Consider the following 20,278-nt stretch of genomic DNA (forward strand, 5'->3'; position numbering starts at 1 on the left):
TTAAAATCTAAATAAACTTTAATAGAATCCAAATACAAACCAAAATAAAAAAAATTACAAATTATTTATGTGTTAGATAAAAAAATAACCTAACATGACCCAAATAGTTCAACTTAATAAAAAATAAATAAAAACACTTGTGTGATTTTTTTATCTGCGGGTTGGTGAGTCAACCCGGATGAGCCGGATCAAAAATCAAACCGTATTAAAATTTATAAGAAATTTTAATCCAACCCGATTCGAACCCGTGGTGAACCAGACCCCAAAATTTGATTTAAAAAATTCTATTCGGAAAACTTCGTACTACATATTCTAGGTTTGGAATTTCGTTCCAAAAACTCTTGTTTTGAAAAGTAAAAGTCACTTTTCTTTTGGAGGATAAAACAATCATTTTCAAAAATTTGAGGGGTGCGCGAAGGTGCAGGAAGTAAAAGCCGAAATAAAAAAAAAGAAAAATACCAAGAGTCCGTAACCATAAACCTTGCCCTTAAACCCCTCGACTCTGAAAGAGTCATCGCGGCAAAACCATGGTGAAGGCCTACCTCCGATTCGAGCCGGCGGCGTCGTTTGGAGTGATAGCCTCGGTGGATTCCAACATATCATACGATAGCTCCGGCAAGCACCTCCTCTCTCCGGCACTCGAGAAGATCGGCGTCTGGAATGTGCGGCAGGGCCTCTGCACCAAAACCCTAACACCTTCTACTGCGTCGCGCGGCCCTTCCCTCGCCGTCACCTCCATTGCCTCCTCCCCTTCCTCATTGGTAATGAACTTCGAATCTCGATTGTGCCGCGTGAATTTGTGACTCTCTTAAACTGTTTTATGGTTGTGTTGCAGATTGCTGGTGGTTACGGGGATGGTAGCATACGGATTTGGGACTCTGATAAAGGAACGTGTGAGACTACGCTAAATGGACACAAGGGAGCTGTCACCGCTCTTCGTTACAACAAGGCTGGTTCCTTGCTCGCCTCTGGTAGCAAGGATAATGATGTTATTTTATGGGACGTGGTTGGTGAGACTGGGCTCTTTCGCCTTCGTGGTCATCGTGACCAGGTTTGGTTTTCTTACCTTTGGATTAGGTCCTGTTTGGAAAGACTTTTCAGCAAGCACTTAATAGAAGAAGGAAAAAGAAACAAAATGAATCAAACTTATGTAAGTGAATGAACTTATGTACATCAGCTTTTAGAGAAGTTACGAGAAAGATCTTATATAAAAGTTGAAGTAGGTAAGTTCATTTTAACTAATGGGAAAATTTTAATTCATTTTACCTTCTTGTTTTCTTCTCTTGTGAATACTTATTTGGAGGTTTATTTGAACAGGGCCTTAATATAAAGAGTTGTATAGGTTTTGGATAATAAGGGAATAAGGCATAATGGAACGATTTTTGACACAGTCATCTTTTTGATTTCATTCTAATATTTACCTGAAAGGAGACTGTTGCTCTTCCTTTCCCTCCAAAACCTTCTGTCTCAAACTTACCTTGGCAGTTTCGTTTATGTGGTTTTCGTTCATTTTGGGCAGGTGACTGATGTCGTTTTCTTGAATTCTGGGAAAAAACTTGTGAGTTCCTCCAAAGACAAGTTCTTGAGAGTGTGGGATCTTGATACCCAGCACTGTATGCAAATTGTGGGTGGACATCATAGTGAAATATGGTCCCTGGATGTTGATCTGGATGAAAGGTATCTGGTCACTGGTTCTGCAGATAGTGAACTTCATTTTTATGAAATCAGACACGAGTCTGTGGATGGGAACTCTGTAAATGGTGATGAAGAATCCTCCATTCAAAACAAATGGGAAGTGTTGAGGCATTTTGGTGAAATTCAGCGACAAAGTAAGGATAGGGTTGCAACTGTGCAGTTCAACAAGTCAGGAAATCTGCTAGCATGCCAAGTTGCTGGAAAGACTGTAGAAATATATCGTGTATTGGATGATGCTGAAGCAAAGCGCAAGGCAAAACGAAGGGTTCACCGCAAGAAAGAGAAGAAACATAGTAAAGAGACTTTGGGCGGAGTAGAAAATGGAGATGAGAATAATGCTAACAAAGGAGATAATTCTTCTGTCACTCATGTGCCCACAGAAACAACTAACCCTGCAGTTACTGTGCCTGATGTTTTCAAGCTGTTGCATACTATTAGAGCTAACAAAAAGATATGCTCCATTTCTTTCTGTCCAATCACTCCAAAAAGTTCGATGGCTAGTTTGGCATTGTCTCTGAACAATAATCTTCTTGAGTTTTACACCATTGAACTTGGTGAAACCAGAAAAACGCTTGCTATTGATCTTCAGGGGCATCGTTCTGATGTTAGAAGTGTCACGCTTAGTTCAGACAACACTTTTCTGTTGTCAACCAGTCACAATGCAGTAAAGATTTGGAACCCAATTACTGGTTCTTGCCTAAGAACCATTGATTCTGGGTATGGACTGTGCAGTTTAATTCTTCCCACTAACAAGTATGGGCTTGTTGGAACTAAAGATGGAACCATAGAAATTATTGACATTGGAAGTGGCACTTGTGTTGAAGTAATGGAAGCTCATGGTGGTTCTGTTCGCTCAATTGCTGCCCTACCTCATAAAAATGGTTTTGTCACTGGAAGTGCCGATCATGATGTAAAATTTTGGGAGTACCAATTGAAGCAAAAGCCTGGTCAAGTATGTCCATCACCTTCATATAATTCCCTTTTCCTTTTCTTTTTAAGAAAAAAAAATTGTTCTGTTTTCAAAAATACCCAGAAATTTAACCTTTTGTTTGGTTTTATCTTATACTGCCTATAGAGCATAGGTAAAAATCTAAAAGTTCTTTTTGTTTATAATAATTCAATATTTCATTGAGAAGTTCATTTGTATTTGTCTTTATGTTTTATATTTAATTGATAGAATCAAATACTTAAACTGTAAACACAAAACTGTTTCCATGTAGATATGTACATAGAAACTACTGAATACTCATAATGATGACGGTGAACCCATTAAATCACTACCGGTACAAGAAATTTAAACTAATAATATTCCATATTTCCACTCTCATACTAAATTTATCAATAACTAACTTAAACTTACATTATAAAAATCAAATAAAAAATCATCTCACACCTTCTATATAGATGCACTTAACCTATGTTCTCTTTAATAACTTTTTCTCTGGTGGTACTACTCCAAAAAGGTGACAGAAGATGTTCTTATGTTGTTTATACTGGATTTGTTTTTGTTTTCTCCCATTATTTTTTTTTCTAATTCATGTGAATGTGCTCTACCACCCTCTCTTTTCCAATTTTCTTATACTTTTATGTGTCCTCTAATTAGTTCCAAGTTAATACATGCCAAATCATCTTAGTACAAATGGTTATCCAATTTGTTTATTTAGCAACTTCTTTTATTTTGTTTCAGGCTACTAAGCAACTCGTAGTGTCAAATGTCAGTACCATGAAAATGAATGATGACGCTCTTGTTGTTGCAATTAGTCCTGATGCTAAATATATTGCTGTTGCTCTATTGGATAGTACTGTGAAGGTTAGATGCCTTAATCATTCCTGTTCTGTTTATAATCTGTGGTTTCCAAAAACTCAAAACTAACTTGCAGGTGTTACTTTGTTTATTGACGTTTTTTTTTTTGTTTCACCGTTTACCATTTCTTGGCGACTTGGGAACCTTAGCATCATTTCTATGTAGTGGCATAGAAATTGAGGACACTGCACGCACACTTGCAAAAGGAGAATCTAAGGAAATGAAATAGGAACAACAGAACAATTGATAATTACATTGAAAAGCCATTATTTTACTGGATATTTGGTATTGCAAAAGAATAGTACGAGACAATTTTATTTGATAAAATGATATGCCTCCTTTCAATATTTAATATTATATATAGGTTGGCTTTTCTAAAATAAAAATCCTTTTTCCAATAAAGTTACCCTGTGCTCATCTGTACGTCGGTGTTGGCTCTGGTAATCAACCTTATTGAGGTGGCAGTTCTAATGTTTGAGTTGGATTTCTTTAGTGGGGAACTTAATTAGTATTTTGATGAGAAGAGTTGAGAGTAGGTATTGGTATCAAAAACATCTTCTTACATTGTGACAATTCAGTCAGGAGATGTTTGTCGTTCATAGGATTTGATAATTTGATATACATATTTCTATTGGCTTTGGAGGCATTTGGAAGATTATGAAGGTTCATTTTAACTTAAGAAAATAGATTTCAACTCCCATAAAATAAGTTTTTTTTCTTAAACTTATTTCAATAAGTTTCTCAGTGTAGCTTACCCAAAATACGGTGTTTGTGTTTTTCCAAGAAGCTTACCCAAAATAGTTGCATAAGAGCTTATTGAATAAGAACTTAATAATGCTTTTTATTCAAATGCATCTGTAGTTTGAATGCTATTTTGGGAATATAGTGAGTGATACAGGTGAAAGGGATATGTTAGTTAATTGTACTTCTACTCATGCTGCTTTTCGTAGCAGATGCAAAATTCTTGGTGTGTTGGACAACTATGTGAGCCTTATTGAATGTTGGGTACTTTTACACTATGAGCTCTTGGTGGCTCTTGTATTTATGCATTAGTCCTATTTTACGGTTTCGAGTGTGTTTTAAATAATTTCATTCATCATTCAGGTTCACTTTGCAGACACGTTCAAATTTTTCCTTTCATTATATGGCCACAAGCTTCCTGTTCTGTGTATGGATATCTCATCAGATGGAGATTTAATTGTGACTGGCTCTGCAGATAAAAATTTAAAGATCTGGGGTTTAGACTTTGGTGACTGTCATAAATCCATTTTTGCACATGCTGACAGGTGCTACATAATATATTAGTACTTATAATTATTTGCTGTTCTTTATTTCTTTTCTTAACTGGGGAGCCTGGATGAATCTATATTTGAATTATATTATGCTATTTATGTGGCAGTGTCATGGCAGTGCAATTTGTTCCCAAGACACATTATGTGTTCAGTGTTGGAAAAGATCGCCTAGTAAAATATTGGGATGCTGATAAATTTGAGCTGCTCTTGACTCTAGAAGGACATCATGCTGATATTTGGTGTCTTGCAGTCAGTAATCGTGGGGATTTCATTGTCACTGGGTCTCATGATCGTTCTATCCGACGCTGGGATCGCACTGAAGAGCAGTTTTTCATTGAGGTATTCACAACTTGTATGAGATGGCCTACACTTGTTAAAAGCAGGACAAAGGGCCCATGCCTCTAATTTTTTACAGGAATACTTTTAATTGAATTTTCTTCATTTAATTTATGTCACTGGATTAAGGTAGAACATTTGAACTGCAGGAAGAAAAGGAGAAAAGGTTGGAGGAAATGTTTGAGGCTGATCTCGACAATGCATTTGAAAACAAGTATGCATCAAAGGAAGAAATACCGGAGGAGGGAGCTGTGGCTTTAGCTGGGAAACAAACCCAGGAAACCCTTACCGCAACTGACTTGGTTATTGAAAGATTAGACATCGCAGAAGCTGAAAAAAAGCGCATTGCAGAACATCAGGTTTACATTTGTTCCCTTGTAGATGACCTGAATCTAACATGCATTTTCTGAAAAGTTAAACCTGAAAACTTGCTTGCATAGTTAGTTGCATTTTTGCAATAGATGGATACCCATGCATAAACAAATGTGTTTTTAAACAAGTATGCCAGCCTCTACAGTGCACACGTGATGACTGCCATGGTCTAAATGGTTCTTTTATCTCAAAAGTGAATCTGGAAAACATGCTTGCACAGACAATGTCTTTCTAAACAAGTATGGTAGCTATTCAGTGTACAATTCCTCTGTTGTGGCACCTGTATAATAGAGAACTAATGACTCCTCACTTGATTTCTGCAAGAAATTATCAAATTGTACATGCAGCACAAGTAAACAACTTTGGGCTTGAAAATATGTATACCGGAAGTTCAATAAAGCGTTTTTTTCCAGTAGGTAGGGTTAGTTACATCAAATTACACTTTTGGGTTCTATTGAAAACTTAAATTTCAATAAATACATTTAGTATGGATGATTGCAGAAAATATATTATATTTATCTTGTGAGACATGTAACAGAAAGTGATAAGGAGGATTGTCTTATATATTTTTGTTTTTAGTGCCTAATGTCATTGTTACAATTATTTCATTTTAGATTTCAGGAGAAAAATAAAAAATAAATTTTACATTTGGGTTCTATCAAAAACTAAAATTTCAATTCAATCATTTAGCCGGGATGATTGCAGAGTATATCTTCAGTTCATCTTGTGTGACATGTAACAGAAAGTGCAATGGAAGATTATCTTGCATATATTGTTAATTAATGCCTAATTTCATTGTTGCAATTATTTGAATTTGTATTTCAGGTGGAGAAAAATAATAATAATAATGTTGCTGTTTTCCAATCAAATCCGCTTATGAACGGGCTTTCACCTTCTGATTATGTTTTAAGTGCATTTTCAAAGGTTCACACCAATGATTTGGAGCAAACATTACTGGTATGTTTGGGAATTACATTTTTGTTGCATGATCTCATGCACGAATACAAGGCATTTCAGGGTACTGCATTTAGGCACATTCCATTTTTTGTTGTCAATATCTTAATCTCATTTTTAAACCATTGCTTTGGTATGCACTAGCCTATTGAGTTGGTTGAACTTCTTGATTCATTACTATTTCTGCACGTCACATTTATGATCTCTACTAGTTCTTTTTTCTTAGTTTTTTATGTATATATTCAACCATTTATGGAGAAAGTTATTGAATCTTGACCTTTCTATATGGTATCCGACTTGGTTAAATTTCCTCACCAACTCTATTTGGTTTTGAATATTTCATCCTCAATCATAATAATATTTCTGCAAATCATATTTAGTTTATAATTTGTTGAAAGGCAAAATGGTTAAAGGGCTCATTTGGGTACACAACATGGCTAAGGACTTATTAAGTACTTAAACTTGAGAATGAAAATATGAGAAAGGATGCGTGGTGATAATTGTCTCTCAGCCGTTCATGCCTGTATGCCCGCGCACACACATCAAAGATACAAAAGGGAAGATATAAAAAGACAACACGAATTACAGTAGGTGACAAATAGGTACAACAAAACATATCTTTACATCTTTCCCGGAGTTGGTCAAAAGATTAGTTCTAAGCTATTCTAATACTCCCAAGACGAAAATGCAAATTGTATGTACCAAAATTTTAACACACAAATTGAATTTAAGGTCCTCTTAAGGATTTATTCAAAATATTTGCAAGATGATTATTTTTGCTGACAAATTTAATGCACATTCCTTGGAGGACACCTCAAACAAAATGACAATTAACTTTTATATGTTTGGTTATGAAATACAAGATTGGAAGCAATGTGTATTAGTGCTAGTTTATCACAATACATTCTTATTTGTAGAATTCTACAAAGTTTCAGCTCTTCGAGGAATTGTTTTGTCTACACAAGCTCACAAGTGAGTGACATCATTGTCCTATCCTCAACTTCAACACTAGATCGAACAACCACATTATATTTCTAGCTTTTCCAAGAAATAATATTACATCCAATGAAAAAACAATATCTAGAGGAACATCTTGCCCAATAAGCATCACAATACCTAGACATTTGAGTATTTCCCTCTTCATATATAATTATCAATGTCCTAGAGCCTTTTCTGAGGTATATGGGGATGCAAACAACAACATTCTAGTGAGCAACACAAGCATTCTACATAAACCGACTAACTACTTGAACTACAAAAGACAAGTTAGGTCTAGTAACAAATAGATAAGTTTCTCAATAATATTTTATATCTTTCTGGATCTGAGAAAGGTTCACTTTACTTGGTCATTAATTTTATTATTTGGATCTATAAGACTATGCATGGATCTATAGTCAATCATACTTGTTTCTTTTTCAAGATATTTAAGGCATTGCTGTTTAGATAGTGTCTTTTGATTGAGCTACTTCGATACCAAGGTACTATTCAACACCATGAGATATCTCACATCGATTAGAGATATAACTAAATTATAATATATAAGTGGGTTAGGTTGAGTTGGACTTGAAAGCAATTGCATAAGTGTTTCTCCGGTTGAGATATCTTAGTGGCATCATTCCTTGTGATGACTGAATTGAGAGCACACATTTCTTAGGAAAGGCTTTACAATAAAAGATTAAATTGTCTGTTTCTTTATGTTTTAGCCTAAATTTGTACAATTTAGCTAAATTTTCCAAACTAGACATGTTAAGATTGGTTGAGAGCATAGAGAAATCGGTGTAATTTACAAATGTACAAATCTAGTCTAACATATATCATTACATTATGCAGGCTTTACCATTTTCAGATGCTTTGAAGCTTCTCTCGTACTTGAAAGACTGGACTTCATATTCTGATAAGGTTACCCTTGATATATGAAAAATTACGTTATCAGACATGATGATGATTAAGTTAACAATAATAGATGTATAGAATTTTAGATATTTTTACAAGATACTCTTATTCATGTTTTTTTGATAATTGCAGGTTGAGCTTGTTTGCAGAGTAGGTACGCTGCTGCTGCAGACACATTACAACCAGCTTCTTGCCACACCAGCTGCCCGACCTATCTTGACTGTTTTCAGTGACATATTTTATGAAAGGGTCAAGGTAAATATGCTAGGTTTTTATTTTATTTTTTTAAATAATTGAAGCTTTGTCATATTTGGTACATTAAAAATTTACTGCCAGAAAGCATATTTAGATTTGAATTGATTAATTCATTATGGAAATTATGATACTTTTGGAATGTATGTTCGTTGTTTGGACATAAATTTTCGAATTTAGATGTATTTCCGTGATACATTTTTGTTGTGAAAGTTTGGTTTAAAAAGTAGATGGGTTGTGGTATGCCCAATATTCAAACTCTTGAAAATTTCCTGAAGAGATAAAATTCGAGCAAAAGATAATAGACCTTTGTGAAGGATGATGAAACACTGGCTAAACTTTACAAAAATTACTCTTCTGATGATTCTTAATTATCTTCTATTCTAATGTTTGAGAGGCATGACATAATAGGGATTGTAGACATCTTATGCATGACACAGCGAGTCCTCAGATAGCATACTATCATATCTAACATAGGTCTTTTACAGACGTACGATGTTTCATAAGAATAAGATATCTCATGGTTATGGGTGATAATCCTTAATCTAAATAGTATTATTTGTTTGTGATCAGAATGAATATGTAGGTAGCCGGATAATTTTAAAATTTAATTTATCATTATCCAGCTCTTATTTTAGTAATATAAAATATTTTCTGCCAATAAAGGCAATTAGGATTTATATTTTCGAAATTAAATATTTTTCTTATTTCGTTATTTCTGTATGGTTAACTGGTGAACTTGATTGTATCGTTGACAACTTGGTGTCTTCACATTTTGCTAGGGATGGAAGGATATCTTTGGTTTTAACCTCGCAGCCATGGATCATATTCAGGTTTGTATAAAAATTCTGCCGAATAGTTTTTCGCCACTGATAAAGACGCTGATTCAATTTTGAAATGATGTTTCAGCAATTGATGGCATCTAGATCAGATGCTCTTTTTCATGATGCAAGATCAAAACTGGTAGAGATACGTGCTCGACAATCTAAACGTTTAGAAGAAAGGTCACACACTGGAGAAGTGAAGCGAAAGAAGAAAAAGACATAAAGTATCGTGTATGTTGGACATGGTTATGTGCTGGAATATGTTAATGACATGAGTATTTCAATCACGGTGGAAAAATTGATGAAACATTGCAGATTCAGAGCTTATTTTTTGTAATATAGCATACATGTTGAAGAAAAGAAGATGTTGAGTACAGGTTCGATCACCAGAAAAGCGTATGACCTTGTCAACACGGTTCAGTTTTAATCAGCGGCTTATATCTTGATGTCAAGATGTCATCATCATTTTAAAGAGTTAGTTTTTCACAGCATACTTTTACTGATTTGGGTACCTCAGAAAAGGTCGACATTTCCATGTAATATGTGTGAACATTATAAATTTTGCCTGAATTTAATTTAATTCATTATACACCTTTTTCTGATACCCTTTATGTACCATGTTAGGGAGTAAACTTTTCCCCGTTAACTTAAGTGCATCGCCTGTTAAGTCGATAAATAGGCACTTGTGTCTATATATTGTGACTTGGAAAATAAAGAGCTTAACTTTTGTTGAATGTAATATTTTATGTGATGCATTACTCTCAACAAAAATACATGTTATCTATTCCCCAAATTCTCTCCTAGATTGTTTTCCCTATATAAATTTTATATTTTAATTTCGACATACTAGAATATTATAATTCTGAGACTTGTTTTATTACAGGAAAAAGGTGAATTGTGAATGAGTTATTGTATCGTATTTGATGAGCAAATTTTAAAAAAAAATGTTACATTTTGAATTGATAATGTGACTAACTAATTTTAATCTCACTATTAATGCATGATTGTATAATCAAATATTTTATATCACATAGTACTAAAAGCTACTAGTTATCCAAATTTAACCATAAAAGGAAAATGGTATTACACCTAATTTTCTAAACCGCAAACACGGAGTCTGTGGAATGAGAAATGCGAGGACATGCCCTTATTTTTCAATTGAAGCTCTAGAGAAAATATTTAGGAAGGAGAAAAGCTTAGTGTAAATTCTATTATAGAATTTGTGAACAACAAACTAAATTATTTCAGCAAAGTAAAAAGTTAACTAAATAGATTTTACATCATTTGACAACTAGCGCAGAGAATAAAACAATAAAAACTAAAACAGGCTAATTTAAATATATATTAATTAATTAAAGTCCATAGCTATATATATATATATATATATATATATTAACAAAAACACAAATATGATAGAATGTGTGTCAGTGCATATATGTTATTTTTTATTTTATGTGATTTTCTTTATTATTTGAAAATAAGATAATTAAATATAATATTTATTGCACTAAAACAGTATGATGAATTAAAGTACTTACAAATTAATTGTGTATACAATGTTAGCATTTTTTTTTTTAATTTAGGTTGTGTGTTTTTGTTTTTTTAACTTTTCCACATTGGTGTGTTCCCTTCGTAAATTTTGTATTGTAATTTTGAAAAATTATTAAAAATAGAATCGGAGAAGAATTGGTGTACACAAAAATAATAATACATAAAAAAAACTATTATTGATATTTCATGTCTTCATTTTTATTTTTCTTTTCTGAAAAATAAATCAGACATGTCTGGAAACAGAAAGTAATGTAGGGATAATGTTTATCTGAGCTGAACTAAATCTCTACGCAGAGAAGTAATCTAGTGACTTCATAGACAGAAGGAGGAAGTTGCAGAGAAAGATCTAAACGAAGTTCTTGCCAACAAAAGTTTGACCAAATTTCCAATTACTGGGAGCAATCCAGCGAGAGGTAGAGTACCTGCGATCACTAGTTCTCACTCTGAAACACAATGCCTCTCCCAATAACATGACATCAGTTTCCCATTTTTGACCCCAATTTCGCTTCAATTTTGTCCAATTCCTGATTTTCTTGTCACCCTTCACCTGCACTTCTGTGACGTCTCCAGCTCCTCCAACATTCCACACTGATACCAGATTAAAATAAGGATTCCCGGTGATTGTGAAACGAATCCCTCCATTCTTCTTGCACGGTACCCTGCAAAAATGTAACACTCCTACGCTTAAATAAATATCACTGGAAAGGTTTTTGTACCATTCTAACTACCACCTTATGCAAATATATGAAAAGCATTTCTACGTAACCTGCGATAACTGATTGGGACTATGCCAGCCTTATACTCTGCAATTTTGAGATATGCGGGTTTGGCCAAATCAAAGTGTTCGCGTGGTGGGTTGCACCATCCTCCATTATCACCTGGCTTATCATAGTTAGGAGGGCAAAGGTTGGTTCCCGTCACAAATATCGAGGATTCCCCTGCCTTACATCCCGCACCATAATTTATGCATTTGATCTCGTAACATGCACCGCATGTCTGTCCATCCTTGAACAGAACTGAACTCAGTGCTGTCGTGTCTAGGCCATACCCATCCCTGACCACATCATCGTACCCACAAGCTCCACCTGCATGCAATGTAATCAACTTTCATTAATTAACAAGATACTAAACAACTTTCTAATGATGCACCTGTGGAGTATTTGGAGAGAGATTCACCCAAATATATAATACCAATAAGACATAAGTCAAACCCACACATATAAAATATAGATAGTATTCTCAATCTAAAATCTTAATACAATTTAGATTAACATTTGATTTCCAACAACATCATACTTTAAATTGAATCGTGTATTGTTTTATAATTTATGATACTTTATCTATATTTATTAATTAAGTATCTAATATATATATTCGTAATAATTTTATGATGAAAATAATTTATGTAATAAAAGTAATAAAAATAATATATTTATTATATTTTTTAAGAATTTTCGTACACTTATCGAGCATCTTGACTTATTGGTACATGCATTATATGAATTAGAGTTGTTAAAATGGGTAACTTGGTCCGATCCGACTCGACCCACCACGGGATGATCGTTTAGTGAACCAATCCAACCCGGCTCACTTATTAACAAGCCAAAAAAATTTGAACTCAGCCCGTCCTACCACGGGTTGGTGAGTTAAACGGGTTAATTCACCAGCTCACTTAAAAAAATACAATTTCTTAATTTCTTTCAGTCAAAACTAAACTAAATTATAATTCTAATTAGAATCTAAATAAACTTTAATACAATTCAAATACAAAACAAAATGACAAAAATATAAATTATCTGTGTTTTGGTTAAAAAAAACAACTTAGGATGACCCAAATGCAAAGACCAACTTAATGGAAAACACTTGTGTGATCCTTTATTTACACCAATCCGGCTTATCACGAGTTTAATTTGAGTGAGCCGGGTAAAAAATCAACCCGTATTGAAATTTCTAAAAAAATTTCAACTAAACTGGACCCGAACCCATGGTGAGTCAGGTTGGCTTGCGAGTTCCAACACATCTTGACAGCTCTAATGTAAATGAGTTTTTATATCGACACATTGTATCTTATTTTGGATATGGTTAAAGAATTTTAGAGCGAAGAGCTTTGGATATAAGTAACGAAATGAGGTAAGAAATTGTACCAAATGTTTGGGAGTCTCCTTCATAGAAGGTAGCAAGAGCTTCTTTCCATCCAGTAGGCCTAAAAATGGGACGATGGTGTCTGAGTTGAGCTTTGTTGTTATATTTGTTGGTGTTGTGGGCAGCAGCATGGACATTAGGAAGTGAGAATGCAACAAGAAACAACAATGTTGAGGTTAGGAGTGCTCCCCAGAGGAAAGCCATGACAAAGCTTGAGATTTGGTTTCAGTTCTCTCCGATGAGATGATTCTTTGATGTTTTCCTATATTTTCTCACCTGTATCTCTGTGTATATATAGCAAAATGTTTTTGGCACGTGTGACAATTTTAATAGGCTGCCACTTTTCAGGAATATTACAGTATGATGACCTGTTCTCTCGGGCAATCTTAAAAAATAGAAAGAAGAATGGTAGATTTAAATCTTATTAAAATTATATATATTTAAATTTATAAAATTATAAATGATAAAAGTATACAACCATAATCATAAGATTATATGAACTACAAGACCGTAAGAGAACAAAATTATAAAATTACATATAGCATAAACGGACAAGACAACACTACAACAGTTAAAAATAAATAAATTATAAGAATTCATTTGAAAAATATAAATTTTAATTTTTAATAAACTATAATAAGAACTAAGTTAAAGGTTCATAAATTTATGGTGAAGTTAAAAGTTAATTAAGACAAATAAAAAACTTGTTAATAATTATTTGAACAAAAATGGTATTACAAACATACGCTTTAATTAAATTTTAAACTACATATAATTTTTATTCACACACTGCATGGAAGATTGTCCCTGGTTGTTGAGTTAGATTAGAGCTCTTATACTTTGAGAGTTAATTAAAATTTAATGTATGTTTTAATGCCACGTCTTTATTAAATAAAAATTCGACCTTAATTAAGTTCTAGTTTAATATATAGTACTTCGTTTGTGCGTTATTTTTTCAATAAGTATTTCTGCGTATTGTAAATAATCATTTTATTTTCTATTATGATAATGTTTGAACTAAGTTGTAAAGAAAAAGCCACTATTATAGAGTCATTAGAGCATTAAGTTGAAATTTCATGTGATATGCGAAAATAGAAAAAACAGAGACGATAAAAGAGAATTGAATTGTGCTTTAAAATATTATAGACTTTTTGTTGTTATCATTTGCTCAATAAAACTCAGATGACGATCATTTTGTATTTGTTAAGAAACCAGTTTAAAAGTTTAAGAGTTTTCATATGAAACTTATCAAACATAGCTTTAATTAAATGATTGATTTATTTGTTTTAGAAAATTTTCATTTTAAGTTATGTAACATTTTTCCTTTATTTACACAATATTTTTATATCGGTCGATCTTATTATACATAATATATTCGGTTTTTAATATTAACCGATTGAGTTCTATTAAAGATATTAATATTTTTTGGCTTTGTGACCACTTTCAATAACCTTAGTATTGTTTGTAATTGTATTTCTTACTAATTCTTTAGGTATTGTTTGGTTAGTAGTCACTTGTCTAATCCTTTGAATATTATTTTACATATTTTTTACGCCTGTTTCAGACATAATTGTTGGAGATGTAAATTTATGTATGTTATATTATAATAATAAACGTAAATTTACGTATGTAACAAAACATGATCATGTTGTTATATCTTTTACTGTTTTGCCACACTTTGGAAAAATCATAGAGTTGAATTTTTTCTCTAATAATATTTTCAAAGTTTCAATAATTTTTTTCATTTTTAATTAAAAATAATATTTTAATTTCACCCCATCTTTATCTAGAAGAATATTGATTACTAATTGAAGTTATTTGGTAAATAACAACCCACTTACTTTACTCGATAAACTAATTAATTTTTATACTAAATATTTTGATGGATGTAAAAGAAATTATTTCGAAACATAAACAACTTTAAAAAATCATCTATTTATACAGACTGTCTTTCCAAATCTGTATATAAGCATTATAAACATTAAACCAATAACTGTGAATGTACTTATATAAATAGTTAACATGTTATGTTTATAAATCTAAAGTTCACTACAAAAATGGAAGATTATTGACAAAATTTTGTGGATAAAACTTAAATTGTAATTTATCTATAGATATTTATTGTTATATTTTAAATTTTCAATTATCAAAATGAGAATATTTTTTAATAATAAATTCATCAGTAATATTACTAAATTATAAATTTTAATATTGATGAAAATATGTTTATTATACGGATATTTCTTTATTAATTTTTTTTATGTAAAATGGGGGCTACATTCTTTACTTTAAGTTTAGATCTTGTTATAATAAAATCTGTCGATAATATTTTTTTCTTAATCTTGTCAATAATTTTAACATATTTGAATGACATATTTCTATGTAAAATGTATGGATAATATTTTTTTTCTTAAATTTGTCAATAATTTTAACATGTTAAATGATATAATTTTGTGGTATATTATTATAGGAAAAATGTAGTTGTTAGTATGAATAATTGTATCATATTTGATGAACAAATTAAAAAAAGACACTAATATAACGAAAGGATATGATTACAGTTATTTTTTATATTGAAATACAGTGAATGGACCACAAACCATAATATATCCAAATGATAATAAAAGAAGAATTTAAGATTACGATTTTCATCTATAACTATAATACATAAGAGTATAATTCAGAAAAAAGTCATAACTTATAATTTACATTTCCTTTAGTAACCTTTAATAACTGTAGCCTAATCATGAAAAGGCTACAGTTGTACTTTTTGAATATTTAGAAAATACATGTAACTTTTTGAATTGAAATGACAAACTAATTTTAATCTCATTATTTTGTATAATCAAGATTTTATTTCAAGTAATACTAAAAGCTACTAGTTGTACAAATTTAACCCAAAAAAAGGAAATGGTATTACACATAATTTTCTAATCTGCAAACAGGGGTCTATGGAATGAGCAGTGAGAAGACATATAAGGGATGTCAAAGTTATAATTGCGAGTATTTATGGATAAAGTTCGTAACAGCTAAAAAATAGATATTATAATTGGATATAAGTAGGTAATGGTTAAGGATATTTTTTTATACATGTATAGCATATTAACAAGATGAGTATATAGATATCATAGTATCACTAACTGTAGATACTCGTACTTATAATACTCTACTTTAATCTAAAAAAAAGAACATGATTAAAATATTAATACATTGATTTTGAATAAATTATATTTTATTAATTGGTTTTAAAAAATCTTTATTTTCCTGTAAATGGTTCAACACAGTTAAATGAGTTATTTATACTTTATTTAAAATTTATGAATAATATTTTATTTAAGTTTATAATTAAAATATATTGTTAAATATTTAGTTTTTTTAAATACCCACAAATACGTGTGAATATTAAACAAAATATGTGAATACCTATATAACATATATCCACCTAAATATGAAAACAATACATGACGAATATATATATCCCACGATTAAATTACAAAATAACTAATACCCATACCTTATCTTCGGTCGTACCCTTATTTTTCATTTGAAACGTGAGATAAAAAATTTAGGAAGGAGAAAAGCTTAGGGCAAGTTATATTAAACTATAGTAAGTCCACAATTATATATATATATATATATATATATATATATATATTTATTATATGTGATTTTGTTTACTATTTGAAAATAAGATATAATATTTATCGAACTAAAACAGTTTGATGAATTCGACTTTTTAAGAACTTACTAATACAATGTGATCATTTTTGTGTTTTTTTATTTTTCCTTGTTACCTTTTAACGTTGGCGTCTTTCATTGTAATTTTGAAGATTTCTAAAAATAGAAGAGGAGAAGAATCGGTGTACAAAAAATAAAAATAATAATATTCATATATATATATATATATATATTTCATGTCTTTATTTTTCTTTTTTTGAAAAATATATCAGACATGTCTGGTAATAATAAAAAGCGATATATTAGGGATAATGTTTATCTGAGCTGAACTAACTTCTATGTAGACAAGTAACCTAGTCACTTCCTAGATAGAAGGTGGAAGTTGCAGACTAAGACCTAAAAGTTCTTGCCTTCAAACGTTTGACCAAATTGCCAAGTATTGGGAACAACCTTGTGAGCGATACAGTGCCTGCGATCACTAGTTCTGACCCTGAAAGACAATGTCTCTCCCACTAACATGACATCAGTCTGCCATTTTTGTCCCCAATTTCGCTTCATAGTTGTCCAATTCTTGGTTTTCTTGTCACCCCTCACCTCCACTTCTATAACGTCCCCAGCTCCTCCAACGTTGGACACTGATATGAGATTAAAATGAGGATTCCCAGTGATTGTGAATCGAATCCCTCCCTTCTTCTTGCACGGTATCCTGCGATAATTAACTGGGATTACGCCAGCCTTCTCCTCTGCAATTTTCAGAAATGCAGTTTTGGCCAAATCAAAGTGTTCCTTTGGTGGGCTGCACCATCCTCCATCAGGGCAAAGGTTCGTTGCCGTCACCGATATAGAGGATTTCCCTTTCTTACATGCCCCTCCAGTATCTGCGCATTTTACCTCGTAACATGCGCCACATGTCTGACCTTCCTTAAACATAGCTATACTCACTGCTGCAGTGTCTTCGCCATAGCCTTCCTTAACCACATCTTCGTACCCACAAGCTCCACCTGCATGCAGTGTAACCGGCGTAATCAGATTCAACATTTGAGAGATATAAAGTAGATTTGATGGCTTTGGAAAGAAGTCCCAAAATCTTAACACAATGAAAATAAGAATTTCTGATTTAAGAAATTTGGATATAAGTAATGAAAGTAAGAGATTATACCGAATGATTTAGAGTCTCCATCGTAGAAAGTAGCTTTGGCTTTCTTCCATCCAGTGGGCGCAAAAGCTGGTCGCTGCTTTTTGAGTTCACCTTTCTTGTTATATTTGTTGGTGTCGTTTTCAGCAGCATGGGCATTAGGAAGTGAGAATGCAACAAGAAACAACAATGTTGTGGTTAGGAGGGCTCCCCAGGGGAAAGCCATGACAGCGCTTCAGATATGGTTCGGTTTTCTACTATAAGAGATGTTTATTTGATGTTTTTTTTTATATTTTTTTATATTTTACTTCTCACTTGTGTCTGAATAATGTATATATAGGGAAATGCTTTTAGCTTGTGTGGCTATTTTAATAGGTTGTCATTTTTGTGGAATATTGCATTACCGGCCATCCTTAAAAAATGGAAAGAAGAATCATAAATTTAAAACTTATTACTATTCTAACTGCGGTTCTTTCTTTCATCTGTTCTTAAAATAGTTCTTTTACTTTGTCAACTTTTACGATTTCAAAAACATACGTGATTAGGTTAGGATGACAATATAAAAAAATGTGTGGATGCAATTTTTATATAATTTAGGATGACAATTATATTATGGATGCACTTTTTATGGAATATCTTATTATTAGCAATGTGTTTTTGATTTTTTTTTCTTCTAAAAAATAAAATCTCATTCTCTATTCTATCATATGTTTTATTTTCGAATAAGGAAAGTTTATATTAAGTTTTAATTCGTTGAAAGAATATAGTATAATAGTTATTACTACACTACATTTTAAGTTTTTTCTGTCTTAATAACTGGCAAGTTACTTTATATGTATACAAAATAAGGTTGATTTTGGAATATAATTGCATAGAACATATAGAAGAAAAACATTTCCTCAACATTAACTTTTGAATAAGAAATATGATTATAAACTTTAAAATAAAACATATTAAAAATATTATTTATGCTGAATGTTTTCTTGTAGTGTTCGTTAGCACTGTTATCGGAAATTTAAACCATTTTAAATAAATAAATTTGATTTTTTCTAAAAGAGTAAATATTTGAATCGATTTTAGAAGTTAAACAAGTGATTAAGTTCTAGTTTAATTATGATTAAGATAAAATTATAATGCAATTTTTAATTATTATCAAGTTATTTCTCAATTACAAATTATTATTTAATAAAGTTAAGTGGCGTATATAATAATTATTAAATATCTAATAATTGTGAATCTATACATTTTCGTGTTCAAATTTGTTTTCTAATTTTACTTTTTAAATAATTTCTTTGACATTAAAATAATTATTTTTTAATTTTACTTTTTAAAGAATTTTTTTTTAAATGTAGCTATTTTTTATTTGACCGTTTTTTAAAATTTAATTATTTTTTATTATAAAGTTATGTATAAAATAAATAAAAATTATTCATAATTAAATTATTAAATTTATTTATATTTAATTTTATAATAAAACAAATAATAATTTTATTATTTTTATTATCATACAAATATAAGCACACATAAGCGTTTTTATTATTAATAAATAATAAAAATATTATTTTTTTACAAAATTTAAATAAAACTTCGTTAATCACTTATATTTTTATTATTTTTTATTGAGTGTTACTACAGAGACTAATTATATAAAATATAATACAAGTATTATTTTTTTTACTCATATTTATCTTTGACTAGTTCTTTAATCATGTTTGAACTCCTAATCATTGGTAACAAATACATAGTGTATTCTTAGAGCTCATAGTTACTATAAACTAATCTATTAAGTATTATATCAAATAATTTTTTATTCAATCAAGTATTATTTTTTAAGTCACTCATAACTCAATCACGTTATTTCTTAAGTTACTCTGGGTTCAACATAAATAATGTTTTGGCTTCGAATTATTCTTTGTTATTCCATTCAAATATTTTTTCTTCCAGTCACTTTTGACTCAAACAAATATTCTTTTACAAATCACTTAAACTTGAGCAAATATGCTTTTAAACAACAACCATGACTAATATAAATGGATATTTTTTTGTCAAATAACTCTTGGCTAATGTGTAGGGTGAGGATTTTAGTAATCTATTATCACATTTTAGCTTGCTAGGTGAAGACATTAATATGTTAATGTGTGTATGATTTAAGTACTATTCATTCTAGCTTGTTGAAAAGAACAAAATAGCAATATTTTTGTTGAAACCTTAGTTGGATAATAAAATTTTTGCACTATTTTAGTTATATATGTGTGTTGTCTCACCTTTCTTTCTCTTAAAAAAACTTCATTAAAAAAGGTAGAAGAAAATAACTATCGGAGTAGTTTATGATTGTTGAACAACTTCAACT

General features: G+C 31.1%; 3 protein-coding genes across 3 annotated transcripts; 1 reads left to right on the forward strand and 2 right to left on the reverse strand.

Annotated features, from left to right (window-relative positions):
• The first annotated feature begins 453 nt into the window (after positions 1-453).
• LOC114184891 (WD repeat-containing protein 3) lies at positions 454-10,173 on the forward strand. Its single transcript, XM_028072279.1, has 12 exons — positions 454-761; positions 836-1,051; positions 1,520-2,647; positions 3,383-3,505; positions 4,604-4,785; positions 4,899-5,130; positions 5,277-5,486; positions 6,325-6,456; positions 8,284-8,352; positions 8,479-8,601; positions 9,381-9,431; positions 9,508-10,173. Exons 1-12 carry the CDS (start codon positions 528-530, stop codon positions 9,643-9,645), a joined length of 2,838 nt encoding a protein of 945 aa, XP_027928080.1. The 5' UTR covers positions 454-527; the 3' UTR covers positions 9,646-10,173.
• Positions 10,174-11,254: 1,081 nt separating this feature from the next.
• On the reverse strand, positions 11,255-13,319 carry LOC114162431 (expansin-A16-like). The gene is made up of 3 exons (XM_028046323.1): positions 13,118-13,319; positions 11,740-12,058; positions 11,255-11,632 (listed from the first exon to the last, which is right to left on the reverse strand). Exons 1-3 carry the CDS (start codon positions 13,317-13,319, stop codon positions 11,320-11,322), a joined length of 834 nt encoding a protein of 277 aa, XP_027902124.1. The 3' UTR covers positions 11,255-11,319.
• Positions 13,320-17,043: 3,724 nt separating this feature from the next.
• Positions 17,044-18,220, reverse strand: LOC114182085 (expansin-A4-like). The gene is made up of 2 exons (XM_028068843.1): positions 17,953-18,220; positions 17,044-17,794 (listed from the first exon to the last, which is right to left on the reverse strand). Exons 1-2 carry the CDS (start codon positions 18,152-18,154, stop codon positions 17,190-17,192), a joined length of 807 nt encoding a protein of 268 aa, XP_027924644.1. The 5' UTR covers positions 18,155-18,220; the 3' UTR covers positions 17,044-17,189.
• Positions 18,221-20,278: the final 2,058 nt, after the last annotated feature.

The sequence above is a fragment of the Vigna unguiculata genome, chromosome 1 (genome assembly GCF_004118075.2).
Source record: "Vigna unguiculata cultivar IT97K-499-35 chromosome 1, ASM411807v1, whole genome shotgun sequence".
NCBI classification, from domain to species: Eukaryota; Viridiplantae; Streptophyta; class Magnoliopsida; order Fabales; family Fabaceae; genus Vigna; species Vigna unguiculata.

What these genes read in the sequence shown, in the direction of transcription:
- LOC114184891 (XM_028072279.1), top strand. Translation starts at nt 528, where the DNA reads ATGGTGAAGGCCTACCTCCGATTCGAGCCGGCGGCGTCGTTTGGAGTG. An exon ending in CCTCCTCCCCTTCCTCATTG is followed by an intron (nt 762 to 835) that starts GTAATGAACTTC and finishes GTTGTGTTGCAG; the next exon opens with ATTGCTGGTGGTTACGGGGA. An exon ending in ATTTTTGCACATGCTGACAG is followed by an intron (nt 4,786 to 4,898) that starts GTGCTACATAAT and finishes TTTATGTGGCAG; the next exon opens with TGTCATGGCAGTGCAATTTG.
- LOC114162431 (XM_028046323.1), bottom strand. Translation starts at nt 13,319, where the DNA reads ATGGCTTTCCTCTGGGGAGCACTCCTAACCTCAACATTGTTGTTTCTT. An exon ending in AGGAGACTCCCAAACATTTG is followed by an intron (nt 12,059 to 13,117) that starts GTACAATTTCTT and finishes CATTGCATGCAG; the next exon opens with GTGGAGCTTGTGGGTACGAT. An exon ending in GTCCCAATCAGTTATCGCAG is followed by an intron (nt 11,633 to 11,739) that starts GTTACGTAGAAA and finishes ACATTTTTGCAG; the next exon opens with GGTACCGTGCAAGAAGAATG.
- LOC114182085 (XM_028068843.1), bottom strand. Translation starts at nt 18,154, where the DNA reads ATGGCTTTCCCCTGGGGAGCCCTCCTAACCACAACATTGTTGTTTCTT. An exon ending in TGGAGACTCTAAATCATTCG is followed by an intron (nt 17,795 to 17,952) that starts GTATAATCTCTT and finishes CACTGCATGCAG; the next exon opens with GTGGAGCTTGTGGGTACGAA.